The following is a 15,296-nucleotide window of genomic DNA, read 5'->3' as shown; positions in this document are numbered from 1 at the left end:
CGATCAATCATCTGGAGGCATTCAAGATGTAGAAGTATGCTTCAAATAACCTGGACATCCATGCAGACCAACGAAGCAATATTAAATAGAGCAAATATTGTTCATAAATTATTTAAAACTATTAAGATCAGAAAAATATCACACCTAGGGCATATTATAGAGGAGGCAGATATTAAATCCATCAGCTTGATCAGCAGGAATTGGATGGAAGCAAATGTCATTGCAAAAGTGCCCAACAAGTATTTAGATTCTTCCCCTCCGATGTGATTGCCAACGTTGCGGAGACTTGTTGTGGCACCAAAAAAGAGAAAAAGTCTTGAAACTTTCAAAAAAATATTTTTGCCAAAGTTTTGCCTTTGTGATAACCTTTCTTATTTACTTATCATAACAAGCTTTCTCTATTTTCTGATGTCTAATTCTAACCAATTTCTTTTGTATTATATCCTCGTTAAGTATCATATGGATTTTTGAGTCTATTAGAACCATTTTGAGTCACTCCAATTAGTTGTTTAAGTATTCCAATGTCTTTGAATTCTGGAAATCATCTCCTTTAATGTTATTATCTTATTTTGCCTTTTCGTAAAAGACACAGTACGTATCAAATCGATTGCACCGTTTTGACACACGCCGATAAGTATCGTAGAGATATCTTTGACCATTTTGATTCATTGAAATTTGATGTTGCTAATTTGTGTTGCCGTTATCAAATTCTCTAGATGTGTTTTCAATACATTAGCACGATTTTGACACACATCAGAAAGTTCTTTTTGTTTTTAGGAAAACAAAATATCGAATATTGATGGAATCGTCATATGAACACGGTTTGCGAATTGTATGGCTGTTTTTGCCATAGTATGGAACTAAATTAGAAGTACCTTGGAAATGTTTCTAGATAGCTTTCTGAAGAGTGGCCAATTGGCTGCGTAGTACTTAGCAATGTTTGCGCGTTGGTTTATGAAGTTGATGTGATCTCATATTTATTCGGGTGGGAGTTGCACAAAAGAGAACCTTTTTATGATCAAAATAAAATATATCCAAAGCGTATGCATTTCTGTCATTGAATCTAAGAAACAAGGTTCAGCAGAAAATTCGACTGTTTTTGAACGTGGTTGGTGTCTTTGTCGTCGAGACGATTCTATAACCATAATTTCGGTAACATTTTAATGTGTTCCTCTTATTCATTAACTATTTAGGTTGCAGTCTGGAAAACAGCTGTGATAAGGCCTTATTTTTTTGTTGAGGAGAACGACTATACTCTGACGGTTAATAAATAATATTATTTCCTCCTCTTATGCATAAAGAAAATAGTATCTGAACCACATGATTATATTTAGTTGGACTATGGTTACTATGCTTATATAATGGTTTTAATTTAAACAATTAACTTGATTTAACGTCACTGATTTTCTACTGGATGTTGCTGGTACTGAAATATCAAGAAAAATCATTACTTTTGACAAGAAATTACCGAATATCTTATATTATCATGAAAAGTAGAGAGGCCAAGAGAGAAGCCAGAAGGAAATTGAGACAGTGGCAGAGAGGGGAGGTAGAGATAGATAGATACATAGAGGCCAGGAGAAAATACAAAGAAGAATGCAAGATAAAGAAGAGGGAGCTGAAGGAAAGGGAGGTTGAGAAGATTAAGGAGTTGAAAGAGGAAAATGAGGTATGGAGATATTTAAAGAGGATGAGGAAGGGAAGAGAGGAAATCAACAGAGATGTAAAAATGACTGAATGGAGAACCTACTTCATGGGATTGTTGGGAGGGGTGGAAGAGAGAAGACTGGGAGAGGGAGAGCGAGGGGTGCAAGGAGGAGAAGAGATAACACTGGAAGAAATGGAGGCAGTATGAAGAGGGGAAGGGCGCCAGGAGAGGATGAGATCCAGAATGAGGTATGGTTGGAGGCGACGGAGACGGTGATGAAAAAACTATGGAAGGTAATAATCGACACATGGATGGGGAAGAAGTTTCCAGACAGGTGGAGAATGGGGATAATATGCCCACTGTATAAAAAGGGGAGTAAAAGGGTTGTGAGCAATTATAGAGGGATCACTCTGTTGGACACAACTCTCAAAATTTATGCAAAGATACTGCTGGGGAGGTTGGAAGAGGAAATGGAGAGAGATAAAGCAAGTGAAACAGTACACGTACCTGGGATATGGTTTCGCAGAAAGTAATAATCGGTGATGGGACAGGTTTGGCGATAGGTGGAAAGAACTTTCGGGAGGGACGTAGGAAAAAAAAGGTTATGTTTGATGGCTTGGTAAGGAGCACAATGATGTATGACGCAGAAGTATGGGGATGGAGAGAACAAGGTTTGCTGGAGGATATACAAACACGATATTGGAGATGGGTACTAGGGTTGGCAAGGGAGACTTCAGGGTATGTAGTGAGGGAGGAGGTTAAGGTGGATGCAGTAAGGTTGGAGGCAGGGAGAAGAGCAGTGAAGTATGAGGAAATGCTAGAAGCTAGACCGCATTGCAGGATCCTGGGAGAGTGCTGGAGGGAAATTAAGGAGAGGAGGCTGATCTATAGGCAAAGAGACAGGGAAGTATATTATAGAAGAGTGGGATACTCACTAACTGGGATCGAAAACAGAATAGCGGAAAGAGGTGAAATGTGGAGAGAACTGATAGATAGGGACATGGATATACAGAGGCAGGAAAGAAGGTCACAGATACGAGAAGGAAGATACAATGAAAGATATGGGGAGATAGTGACAGAGGAACTGCCAAAATATTTGTTGATGGAAGGGGATGATGAAGGGAAGAGATTGGTGGCCAGATTCCGCTGTGGTAATGAGGAGAGGGGGAATAGGTATTGGGCAGACGATGTGGAGAGATAGTATAGGCTGTGTGGCGAGGATTGGGAGACGCTGGAACACATGCTGAGAGGGTGTAGTGAGCTAAGAGATGAAGCAATGGACAGGAAGCAGATTTTGGGAGAGGGGGCGAGGGCAAAAGATGGATGATGGGGGCGAGGAGGCGAAGGTGTGGAAAGGGGGGAGGAAGGTAGAGGATCTGGACGTGTATATAGTATATATATATATACAGGGTGTATCAGGTATAAGTAGAAACAACTTGAGGGGTTATAGGTCTCTCCTTCTGAATAAAAAATTCTTATAACACAATGTCCCATTCTTTGCTATTCTTAAGATATGATACGATAAAGTTAAGGGTTTGAAAGTTTAAGTACAGCTGTATAATTATATTAGGCAGGCTTTGTTTATGTAATATAGCTTTAATTTGACACATCAAAGTCATATTTGAGATATTATTTAGAGGTTGTTTACGTTATACGAATAAATTTATCACTTCTGTTTTATCACTCTTTAATGTGAAAATTTACAAAAATTTAGGTTTTAATAAATAAACTTGCTTATTGTATTAAAACAACAAAATTACAAAACTAGAAACAAATTACAAATTGCAAAGCAAAGCCTACTTAATCTAATTCATTAACCAGTAGTACTCAAACTTGTGAACCCTTAACTTTATCGTATTATATCTTAAGAAGGACAAAGAATGGGACATTCAAATATAATAAAACCTCAAATTTTTTCTACTAATACCTGATACACCCTGTATATAGTAGAATGTATTAAAGGGAAAATTGTAAATATTAAAAACAATAAAACACTTATTATTTCGTTAATTGAAATTCAAACACTATTACGGTACCTATTATTACAGTACTATACAAATACAGTTGCTACATTACTTTTCTTTCAAGTGTTTCCTGAAAACATACACAGCATGATGTTACATTAAGCTTTTTTAATCAGAGTCGAAGAAAAAAGACATAAATTAAACATTTTTATCCACTTACTTTCTCCTTCTATGCTTCGTACACGTACAGGTATAAACAAATTGTTTCTTATATTAAACGTTATTAAAATCGATTTTATTTACTTTAAATTAAAGAAAAATTATTGATAACTTTATGATGATAATCACATTTCACGGTGATATAATCCGGATTACGTTTTGTTTGAAGCTATTACACCGTTCCGGTTTGGTGAAATGGGAGCAAATTTGAATATTGAGATCAATAGGCTGGTGCATTCGCTTAGATGGCACGCGAATGCGTGTTACAGAAGTTACAGTGTCGTAATTTTCACGCATTATTCGTCGCCAAAGTAATTTACGTTGAAACGTAAAGTGGAGCTGTCTTCTATAATCAGATGGCGTAAATGTTGATTACTGCATGTTCCGGAGCATCGCATTCACCATAATTAGCCTACTGGGTTAGGGTGCTTTTGAAAAATGTATTAGAAAGTTTGCCGGTAGCACTTAGTATGGAGGCACGGCGTGATCGTACCATTTAAGTTTACGATAGGAAACAAATAATTTAGATGTTAATTTCAGATAATTGTTCAATAACCTTATTAGTACATATGGTGAAATTTTATTTATTTTTAATAAAATTGGCTTAAAATAATATATGGATGGGTAAAAAAGTACGACATTTTTCTTTAAATTTTTACTAACGTCCAAATAACCCGGTCAAACGTTGATATACAGAGAGAACCGTTGCAACCGTAACAAACGAGCGGAAAATTGATTCATACGGTCAGGAAGAAGACAAGAGGACGACATGCCATGCGAACAAACGTTTCCTTTATTCTCTGCCGACGAAATGTTACATCTGTTGAATAGGCCGCATTCTGTTCCTAAAGGAGCGCCATCTCACGCAAACTTGCCTCGATAATTGTCAATGAACTACGAGCGCTTTTCTAATAACTACTTATACTAATGTAAGTTATGATTACAGCTTGCTCTTTGTCAAGGCTATCTTTACAAGATCGACGGCTTCCGATGCACAACCATAACACAAAGTAATACCACTCCCGCCGTGTCCATAGTTGTGGATCAGCGGAACTGATTTATTACCTATATTGGTCGATGATAATTCAAGCCGTATCTGATCACGTCCTGGACGAAGCCCAACTTGATGTCTCAATATCTTCGCTTCCTAAGGAGAAACGGTAAATCCTTTATGGTAGTGCTTTTTGATGCAAATTAAAATCAACTTACATGAAGAGATGGTACCATTTGTTTGCAACCTTTTAGAATTCGAGAAGCATCGTCGATTCTTGGTTTTGTATCTTCATCGTCTAATTGATGCGTTCCACCCAATATAACACAATTTTCGCTAAAAATTAATATTTAATTACATCATTATTAATACAATCTATATAAATTACTTGGGTATTATGTAACAACCATCATCAGAATTATCCATAATTGTATGAAACTGCCATGATGCTTCAACCTAAAAATTAAGCATCAATACCTAATCAAACAAAAATTGATTTCTTACTCGAAGAATTTGTCCTCTAATTGCTTTAACTCTTTCGTCTTTCATTAAAATTTTGGAATATATCCCGGTGCAATTTACAATAACATCATAGTTTTTTAATTGAGAGAAGTTTTCAATTTTTTTGATTTTTATTTCTCCCCCGTTATTAATAAAAATGTTTTCTAAGAATGGCAAAAATTTTTTTGGTTCGCATATAAAAGAATTGAAAGTAAAACCTCCGCTGCAATAAAAACATCAAAAACGAATACATGAGAATTATTAAAACTTACGTGTAAGGAATTTTTTGGTCATTTTGAAAACGTTCCAACTCTTTTCCTTTAATCTCGTTACATCCAATAGCAATTTTTGACCATTTCGGAAGACTTGTTGTATCACACCATAAATATATCATGGGTTGTAAAGAAATCCCAGCATCTGAAGCATACCCGTTTTTCCATAACAGCCAGAATAAATCTTGAGTTTCTTTTGCCCATTTTCTATTAAGACAAAAATTATTTATGAAAACATTTAAAAATCATTTACTTACATTATTTTATCTTCTGGCGTGTCTTGTAGTAAATACGGTGTCCAAAGTCCCGCTGATACGTCACCTGTTGTGTTAGGACTCTTATCAGCTGTATAAATAGTGACATCGATGTCCTCTCCGAATTCTTTTTGGATTTTTAACGCTGTGGTTAAACCTATAACTCCAGCGCCTATAACAACAATTTTTTGCTTCATGTTGTTTCAAGAAACTAAATGAGATAATACAAAAAGCAATGTTAAATCTTGCAAAGGTTGCAACAAGGTTAAGTATCTTATCAATCTATATTTAGTATTGGCGATAGTTAAACACAAATAATGCACATTTAATAACCATTGTATTTTATGGATATTATAAAATTAAAATCAAATTTTTTAAGAAATATTGTAAATACTTGACATAGGTATTTAGTATTGATTATTACAACTCAATTACAATTAAATCAATTATACAAATCTTTGTTGCTTGCGAAGGGTTCCAAAATAAATACGTTGAACTAATTGCTAGTGTTCGAGACGTTCTCATGAATTTTGGGATAAATTTGGATTAAAGGTTTTATAATTAATAAGTGACCAGAAATAAGTGCAATGGAATGGAGAAGTAAAGAAGAGAGTGTAAAAAAGCTTGATAACAAAAACGTATGTTGCAAAAAACATAGAAGACGTTTGAATTGAAATTCAGGATCTCTATTCGCAAAAGCAATGATAATGAAATGAGTAAAAGTTAGAACTCATGTAAGAAAACAATTTGGATGTCATAGGAGCATAATACATGAGTGCAATTGTTGTGCAGGCTGGCAAAAAGACTTGGTACTAAGGATGTAGACTAAGAGAGACATATTAAGTGAGATCAAAACCAGTCTACATTATCAGAGTCTTTTTGGGGCTGTAGATTTCAGTGACTTCATAAGATATAAATATCTGACAAGTTATTTACAAAAAGGACTAAAAATTAGAACTACTACACTATTACATCAATCAAGAACAGAGCGCTACTCGAGAACAGCTTGAGATGTAATGACGAAATTAACAGCATTTTAAAGCAGATTTAATGCAGATTCAAAGTGCCATAAACAATTTCTTAATTTCCATAAACATAGTTGTTATTACTTTTAGAACTCAGCTCGGCATATTTGATTATTGTAGATTTTAAGAATAAAAATTTTAAATATTGTATCTCAAGAACGAATTGTGACATAATGATGTGTGATTAAATGTGCTACAAACTCATATTTTCCATATACTTCGTTGTTACGATTTTTTAGGCCCAACTTAACATGTATGATGATTTTAGGTTTTAGAAATTTAAACAACTATATCTCAAGAACGAATGGAGATATAAGGATGAAATAAACGACGTCTTAAAGCAAATTTGAAGAAGATTTAGTGTGCTAAAAATATTTTTTTGTTTTCAATAATTATCGTTATTATAATTTTCTAAATCCAACTGTATATGTTTGTTATAGAAATAAAATACAAATTAAAACAAATCGTATCTCAAGAATGAATTGAGATATTATGAAATAAAAAGCAATTCAAAGCAAATTTATTTAGTATTCACTATTTTGAACATCATTTCTTCAAATCTTCAAATTTTATAAATTTTTGAACGCAACTTTGCATAATCTTAAACATAAGTGTTTAACTTATCTTAAACTAATCTTTACGTATCTCAAAAACTAATTGAGATATTGTTATGAAATAAAAAGCAGTTTAAAGCAAATTTAATGAAGATTTAATGCACTTGGGATAATTTCTAATTTTCCAAAAACATCGTTGTTATGATTGTTTAAATCCTACTCTGATGTTTGGTTGTTATAGATATGCAATATAAATTTTAAAGAGTCGTATCTCAAGCACGAATTGAGATATCATCATGAAATAAAGAACATTTTAAAGCAAATTTGATGAAGAATTAATGCACCATAAATAATTTCTTAATTTCTATAACCATCATTGTTATGATGTTTTAAATCCAACTCTGTATGTTTGATTGTTATAGATATGAAATACAATTTAAGAAAATCGTATCTCAAGAACGAATTGAGATATTATTATGAAATAAAAAGCAATTTGAAGCAAATTTATTTAAGATTCAACATTTTGAACATCATTTCTTCAAATCTCCTCATTTCAGATTTGTGATTTTTTTAACGCAACGTTGCATAACCTTAAACTGAAATATTAGGGTACTTAATCTTTAGATATCTCGAAAACTAACTGAGATATTTTTATGAAATGAAAAGCAGTTTAAAGCAAATTTAACGAAGATTTTAATGCACTGTAAATAATTTCTTATTTTCTATAGTCATAGAGCTTATGATTTTTAAAATATAACTCTGCATGTTTAGTTGTTATAGATATGAAACATAAATTTTACAAAATCGTATCCCAAGAACAAATTGAGATATCAGCATCAAATAAAAAGCAATTTAACACAAATTTACTTAGTATTGTGCCAAAAATATTTTGTTGTTTTCAATAATTATCGTTATTATAATTTTCTAAATCCAACTGTATATGTTTGATTGTTAGAGAAATAAAATAGAAATTAAAACAAATCGTATCTCAAGAATGAATTGAGATATCACCATGAAATAAACAGCAATTCAAAGCAAATTTATTTAGTATTCACTATTTTGAACATCATTTCTTCAAATCTTCAAATTTTATGTATTTTTGAACGCAACCTTGCATTATCTTAAACATAAGTGTTAGGGTAACTAATCTTTACGTATCACAAAAACTAATTGAGATATCGTTATGAAATAAAAAGCAGTTTACAGCAAATTTAATGAAGATTTAATGATGATTTAAGATAATTTCTAATTTTTCAAAAACATCGTTGTTATGATTGTTTAAATCCAACTCTGTATCTTTGATTGTTATAGATTTGCAATACAAATTTTAAAGAGTCGTATCTTAAGAACGAATTGAGGTATTATCATGAAATAAAGAACATTTTAAAGCAAATTTGATGAAGATTTAATGCACCATAAATAATTTCTTAATTTCTTTTTTAAATCCAACTTTGTATACAATTTAAGAAAATCGTATCTCAAGAACGAATTGAGATATTATTATGAAATAAAAAGCAATTTGAAGCAAATTTATTTAAGATTCAACATTTTGAACATCATTTCTTCAAATCTCCTCATTTCAGATTTATGATTTTTTTAACGCAACCTTGCATAACCTTAAACTGAAATATTAGGGTACTTAATCTTTACATATCTCGAAAACTAATTGAGATATTGCTATAAAATGAAAAGTAGTTTAAAGCAAATTTAACGAAGATTATAATGCACTATAAATAATTTCTTATTTTCCATAGTCATAGAGCTTATGATTTTTAAAATATAACTCTGCATGTTTAATTCTTACAGATATGAAACAAATTTTACAACATCGTATCCCAAGACTAAATTGAGATAATTGAATATTACTTAAATTAATAAACAATTTTTAACACAATTGATTAAGCTGATAATGTGGTAACTCAAAACCTAGTCAAAATGAATGCAGGCACAACATAAAATAACACAAAATAAGACACAAGAATTAATTTTCATTTTAATTTGTTTTTTCTAAACAGTCGATTTTATGATACATAATTATTATTCATGTACTTAATCTGCTTCACTTTGTAGAAACTCTAAAAGGGATAATATAAATTCCGACCTCATCACAAGATTATTGAGACATTCAATAACAAAACAAGCTATTACACCATTATTTCGGATCAACTCAACGTTTAATTCGCAATTACAGCTTGCTCTTTGTCAAGGCTATCTTTACAAGATCGACGACTTCCCCTGCACAGCCATAACATAATGTAACGCCACTCCCGCCGTGTCCATAGTTGTGGATCACCGGAACCAATTTATTACCTAAGTTAATCGTTGTTAATTCAAGCCGTATCTGATCACGTCCTGGACGAAGGCCGGCTTGATGTCTCAATACCTTCGCTTCCTAAAGAAACGGTAAATACTTTATAGTAGTGTTAATTGATGCAAATTTAAACTAACTTACATGAAGAGATGGTATCATCTGTTTACAACCTTTTATTATACGAGTGGCATCTTCAATTCTTGGTTTTGTATCTTCATCATCTAATTGATGGGTTCCACCCAATATAACACAGTTTGCACTAAAAATCGATATTTAGTTACATCATTATTCGAGAAATCAAATCGAATTACTTTGGTATGATGTAACAGCCATCATCAGAATCGTCTATAACTGTATGAAATTGCCATGATGCTTCAACCTAAAAATAAAGTATCTAAAAAAAATTAAAAATAAAAATTTTATTCTTACTCTTAGTATTTGTCCCCTGATCGCTTTAACGCTATTGTCACTCATTAAAATCTTAGAATATATCCCAGTGCAATTTATAATAACATCATAGTCCTTCAATTGAGAGAAGTTTTCAATTTTTTTGATTTTTATTTGTCCCCCGTTATTAATAAAAATGTTTTCTAAGAACGGTAAAAACTTTGTTGATTCGCATGTGAATGATGTGAAAGTAAAACCTCCACTGCAATAAAAATAAATCATAAAGGAATTAAAAAAGATTATTAAGTCTTACGTGTATGGAATTTTATGATCATTTTTAAAACGTTCCAACTCCTTTCCTTTGATTTCATTACATCCAATAGCAATTGTTGACCATTTCGGAATACTTGTATCATCACATAACAAATTTACCACGGGTTGTAAAGAAATACCAGCATCTAGCGCATAACCATCTTTCCATAATTTCCAGAAAAAATCTTGAGTTTCTTTTGCCCATTTTCTATTATCACAATTATTTATCAAGTTATTTAAGAGTTGTTTACTTACAATATTTTATCTTCCGGAGTATCTTGTACTAGATGCGGTGCCCAAAGTCCCGCGGCTACATCACCTGTTGTATTAGGACTCTTATCAGCTGTATAAATGGTGACAACGATGTTTTCTCCGTATTCTTTTTGAATTTTTAACGCCGCCGTTAAACCTATAACGCCAGCGCCTATAACAGCGATTTTTCGCTTCATGCTGTATCAAGAGACAAATATGAGACAAAATTCGTAAAAAGGTTGCAACAAGGTTACGTATCTTATCAATCTGTATTTATTATCGACGATAATTTAATATAAATAATGTATAGACAATAATTGGATTACAGGATTTTTGGAGAAGTTGTAGGAAAATTTTAAAATGAACTTGTAAAAATAAAATTCTAATATTAAATCAAGGTTAATTAAAAATAAAATTCACATAACAAATATTGTAAACACGATTACTATTAATTCGAAAAGGATTCGTTATCACTACGTAAGTTAATTGAAAGGCACTATTGCGAAATTTGACTTAATATGAAAGAAGCAGTGTATGGATAATTTTTAATATTCGTTGTGCCAATGGTTCTAAAAATGAGGACATAAGCTGTGTGAGTTGACAGCTGTAACAATCTGGTTTTTCGATAAATCTGGATTTGAAACGATATTAAGCAAGGATTTGGAAATTAAAAAATGGCTGAAATTAAGTGGTTGTAAATTATTTATGTTAGTTTTAAAACCTGTACTTATTACTGTTAGTTTGTAAACCAACAAAAAAGTGACTTGTGTATAGTACTCATCACAAATGTGCGACCGCTTAAAAATAATCATAGAATATTTATTGAAATGTTTGAAGTTGTCCAAATATAAACTGAAGATTTTTATGGTTTTCCAGATTTTTATAGATTTTTATTATTAAAAGACCTGCTCCTATAGTTACAATACCCGAATAAAGATATGGATGGTTGGAAAATAAAAACGCTTCGATTCTAGCGAAATGTTTCCAAGAAAATGTATATTAAGAAACCTCCGAGTGATACTAGAAAGAGACTGATAGTAAGATTGATACCTATAAAGCAGTGGTGTCCATAACGTCGATCGTGTTCGACTGATCGATCGCAAAGCAGTTTTGAGTCTATCGCCAAGAAAATCATGAATCTGAAATATCTAATATCTGGGCTTCAGAGCAAAAAAAAAGGAAGGTTACTTTAAACTCTTCGGTCGATCTTGGCAAGACATTTATATAAAAAGTCGATTTTGATCAAAAATTAGTGGACACTACTGCTCTAAATCGATTAAACGTCAAAATTATTGATTTTCGAAAATTAACTCAATCATAACTCAAAAACTAAAAGCGATGGAGAAATACTTTTTATACATAAAACCTTAGTAATGGACCATAAAGACTAGATCTATAAAAAGATTTAACCCAATTATAACCGTTCTTTATTTAGTAGCTTTAAATCGACTGAACATCAACATCGTTGATTTTCGAAAATAAACTCAATCATAACTCATAAACTAAAAGCGATGGGGAAATATTTTTTATACACAAAGCCTTAGTAATGGACCATAAAGACTAGATCCATAAAAAGATTGAACCCAATTATTACCATTTTTTATTTATAAGCTCTAAATCGATTAAACGTCAAAATTGTTGATTTTCGAAAATTAACTCAATCATAACTCAAAAACCAAAAGCGATGGAGAAAAACTTTTTATACAAAAAACAGTAGTAATGGGCAACAAAGACTAGATCCATAACAAGATTGAACCCAATTATTACTATTTTTTATTTATAAGCTCTAAATCGATTAAACATCAAAATTGTTGATTTTCGAAAATTAACTCAATCATAACTCAAAAACTAAAAGCGATGAAGAAAAACTTTTTATACATAAAACCTTAGTAATGGGCGATAAAGACTAGATCCATAACAAGATTGAACCCAATTATTACCATTTTTTATTTATAAGCTCTAAATCGATTAATCATCAAAATTTTTGATTTTCGAAAATTAACTCAATTATAACTCAAAAACTAAACGCGATTCGGAAATACTTTTTATACATAAAACCTTAGTAATGGGCCATAAAGACTAAATCCATAGCACGATTGAACCGAATTATTACTATTTTTTATTTATAAGCTCTAAATCGATTAAACATCAAAATTGTTGATTTTCGAAAATTAACTCAATTATAACTCAAAAACTAAAGGCGATGGGGAAATACTTTTTATACATAAAACCTTAGTAATGGGCCATAAAGACTAAATCCACAACAAGATTGAACCCAATTATTACCATTTTTTATTTATAAGCTCTAAATCGATTAAACATCAAAATTGTTGATTTTCGAAAATTAACTCAATTATAACTCAAAAACTAAAGGCGATGGGGAAATACTTTTTATACATAAAACCTTAGTAATGGGCCATAAAGACTAAATCCACAACAAGATTGAACCCAATTATTACCATTTTTTATTTATAAGCTCTAAATCGATTAAACATCAAAATTGTTGATTTTCGAAAATTAACTCAATTATTATAACTCAAAAACTAAAAGCGATGGGGAAATACTTTTTATACATAAAACCTTAGTAATGGACCATAAAGACTAAATCCATAACAAGATTGAACCCAATTATTACCATTTTTTATTTATAAGCTCTAAATCGATTAAACATCAAAATTGTTGATTTTCGAAAATTAACTCAATTATAACTCAGAAACTAAAAGCGATAGGGAAATACTTTTTATACATAAAACCTTAGTAATGGGCCATAAAGACTAAATCCATAACAAGATTGAACCCTATTATTACCATTTTTTATTTATAAGCTCTAAATCGATTAAACATCAAAATTGTTGATTTTCGAAAATTAACTCAATTATAACTCAAAAACTAAAAGCGATGGGGAAATACTTTTTATACTTAAAACCTTAGTAATGGGCCATAAAGACTAAATCCATAACAAGATTGAACCCAATTATTACCATTTTTTATTTATAAGCTCTAAATCGATTAAACATCAAAATTGTTGATTTTCGAAAATGAACTCAATTATAACTCAAAAACTAAAAGCGATGGGGAAATACTCTTTATACATAAAACCTTAGTAATGGGCTATAAAGACTAAATCCATAACAAGATTGAACACAATTATTACTATTTTTTATTTATAAGCTCTAAATCGATTAAACATCAAAATTGTTGATTTTCGAAAATTAACTCAATTATAACTCAAAAACTAAAAGCGATGGGAAAATACTTTTTATACATAAAACCTTAGTAATGGACCATAAAGACTAGATCCATAAAAGATTGAACGCAATTATTACCATTTTTTATTTATAATAAGCTCTAAATCAGTGGTGACCATAACGTCGATTGCCAAAAAAATCATGAAGCTGAAATATCTACATATATCTGGGAATCAGAGCAAAAAAAAGGAAGGTTACGTTAAACCCTTCGGTCGATCTTGGCAAGACATTTATATAAAAAGTCGATCTTGATCAAAAATTAGTGGACTACACTGCTATAAAGCAATGTAAAAAGAAAGTGATTTACTATGTCTCTTTTAAAATGTGAAGATAGTCATAAGTATTATAAAGTGTTTGGCCAAATGTCATATTAAGTAGTTGTTATAAACATCGTTTGTATTGCTTTTGTAGACCAAATAGGGCTAACCAACTCTATATGATTGGTTAGATCTCGTGTATACACTCAAGTCTTGTTTTGTAGCGGGTTAAGTAGTTGTTATAAACATCGTTTATATTGCTTTTGTAGACCAAATAGGGCTAACCAACTCTATATGATTGGTTAGATCTCGTGTATACACTCAAGTCTTGTTTTGTAGCGGGTTGGGTTTGGAAGTGTCACATGACTACATTGCAAAGTGATGATAATAGTACACGTCTTTCTGAACTCTCAACCACCAATACTTTGTTTGTACAGACTACAGCATTATGTGCATGAAGAACCGGATTGGGAACTCAACTCAGCCCAACACAGCCAGTTAATTTTCTTTATCTCACGTCTCCATAATAATTCATCACACACTTCCTCTTGATATATCTGGGCTTCGACTAGAGAATTAGGGCCTGCAACTTGGAGAAGCGGTCGCTTACAAACGGAGATAACACTCATTTCACAAACCAAAGCAGAAATTTCTGCTTTTGGTGGTTTCATAGGTGTAAGTAATTTTAGGATGTTGTGATTGTCGAAGAAACTCCACAAAGATTTTAAAGCTTACCTTCTGCTACTTGTAAAAGGTAAACAATGGGTTAAGCAACTTAATTTAAATTAGATATCAACTTCATATATTAGATTAAAACAAAGTATGTCAAATTGTAATCCTGTTTTGTTTGTTTATCGAAGTTTTTTTAATGAACCTCTTAATTAAAACTACCAAAAATCTTTTAATTTGTTAACGTCCCTCAAGCGAATTATGAGCAATCTCATAATTAAATTTAATGATCGGAACTAATGATGTAATAAATTTCTATTTAAAAATAATTATCGTTTTAATTAATTTACCGAAAATACTTAATAAAATCCCCGGAATTTTGAAATTAGATTTAACCGCAAGCGAGGTAGGTCGTTTTGAGACTCAAGTTCA

At 31.5% G+C, this 15,296-nt stretch overlaps 2 protein-coding genes across 2 annotated transcripts; both read right to left on the bottom strand.

Moving 5' to 3' along the window:
* Window positions 1–4,399: 4,399 nt before the first annotated feature.
* On the bottom strand, window positions 4,400–6,081 carry LOC111419311 (D-amino-acid oxidase-like). The gene is made up of 6 exons (XM_023052085.2): window positions 5,853–6,081; window positions 5,596–5,802; window positions 5,327–5,546; window positions 5,211–5,278; window positions 5,041–5,158; window positions 4,400–4,978 (listed from the first exon to the last, which is right to left on the bottom strand). The coding sequence occupies exons 1-6, from the start codon at window positions 6,044–6,046 to the stop codon at window positions 4,772–4,774; spliced, it is 1,014 nt and encodes a 337-aa protein (XP_022907853.2). The 5' UTR covers window positions 6,047–6,081; the 3' UTR covers window positions 4,400–4,771.
* A 3,286-nt stretch (window positions 6,082–9,367) lies between these two features.
* Window positions 9,368–10,953, bottom strand: LOC111419326 (D-aspartate oxidase-like). The gene is made up of 6 exons (XM_023052106.2): window positions 10,694–10,953; window positions 10,440–10,646; window positions 10,169–10,388; window positions 10,051–10,118; window positions 9,881–9,998; window positions 9,368–9,820 (listed from the first exon to the last, which is right to left on the bottom strand). The coding sequence occupies exons 1-6, from the start codon at window positions 10,885–10,887 to the stop codon at window positions 9,614–9,616; spliced, it is 1,014 nt and encodes a 337-aa protein (XP_022907874.2). The 5' UTR covers window positions 10,888–10,953; the 3' UTR covers window positions 9,368–9,613.
* Window positions 10,954–15,296: the final 4,343 nt, after the last annotated feature.

This window comes from Onthophagus taurus, chromosome 1, assembly GCF_036711975.1.
Source record: "Onthophagus taurus isolate NC chromosome 1, IU_Otau_3.0, whole genome shotgun sequence".
Classification (NCBI taxonomy): Eukaryota; Metazoa; Arthropoda; class Insecta; order Coleoptera; family Scarabaeidae; genus Onthophagus; species Onthophagus taurus.
This window is presented reverse-complemented; position numbering and strand designations above follow the sequence as displayed.

What these genes read in the sequence shown, in the direction of transcription:
- LOC111419311 (XM_023052085.2), bottom strand. Translation starts at nt 6,046, where the DNA reads ATGAAGCAAAAAATTGTTGTTATAGGCGCTGGAGTTATAGGTTTAACC. An exon ending in ACGCCAGAAGATAAAATAAT is followed by an intron (nt 5,803 to 5,852) that starts GTAAGTAAATGA and finishes TTGTCTTAATAG; the next exon opens with AAAATGGGCAAAAGAAACTC. An exon ending in TTAGAGGACAAATTCTTCGA is followed by an intron (nt 5,279 to 5,326) that starts GTAAGAAATCAA and finishes CTTAATTTTTAG; the next exon opens with GTTGAAGCATCATGGCAGTT.
- LOC111419326 (XM_023052106.2), bottom strand. Translation starts at nt 10,887, where the DNA reads ATGAAGCGAAAAATCGCTGTTATAGGCGCTGGCGTTATAGGTTTAACG. An exon ending in ACTCCGGAAGATAAAATATT is followed by an intron (nt 10,647 to 10,693) that starts GTAAGTAAACAA and finishes TTGTGATAATAG; the next exon opens with AAAATGGGCAAAAGAAACTC. An exon ending in TCAGGGGACAAATACTAAGA is followed by an intron (nt 10,119 to 10,168) that starts GTAAGAATAAAA and finishes CTTTATTTTTAG; the next exon opens with GTTGAAGCATCATGGCAATT.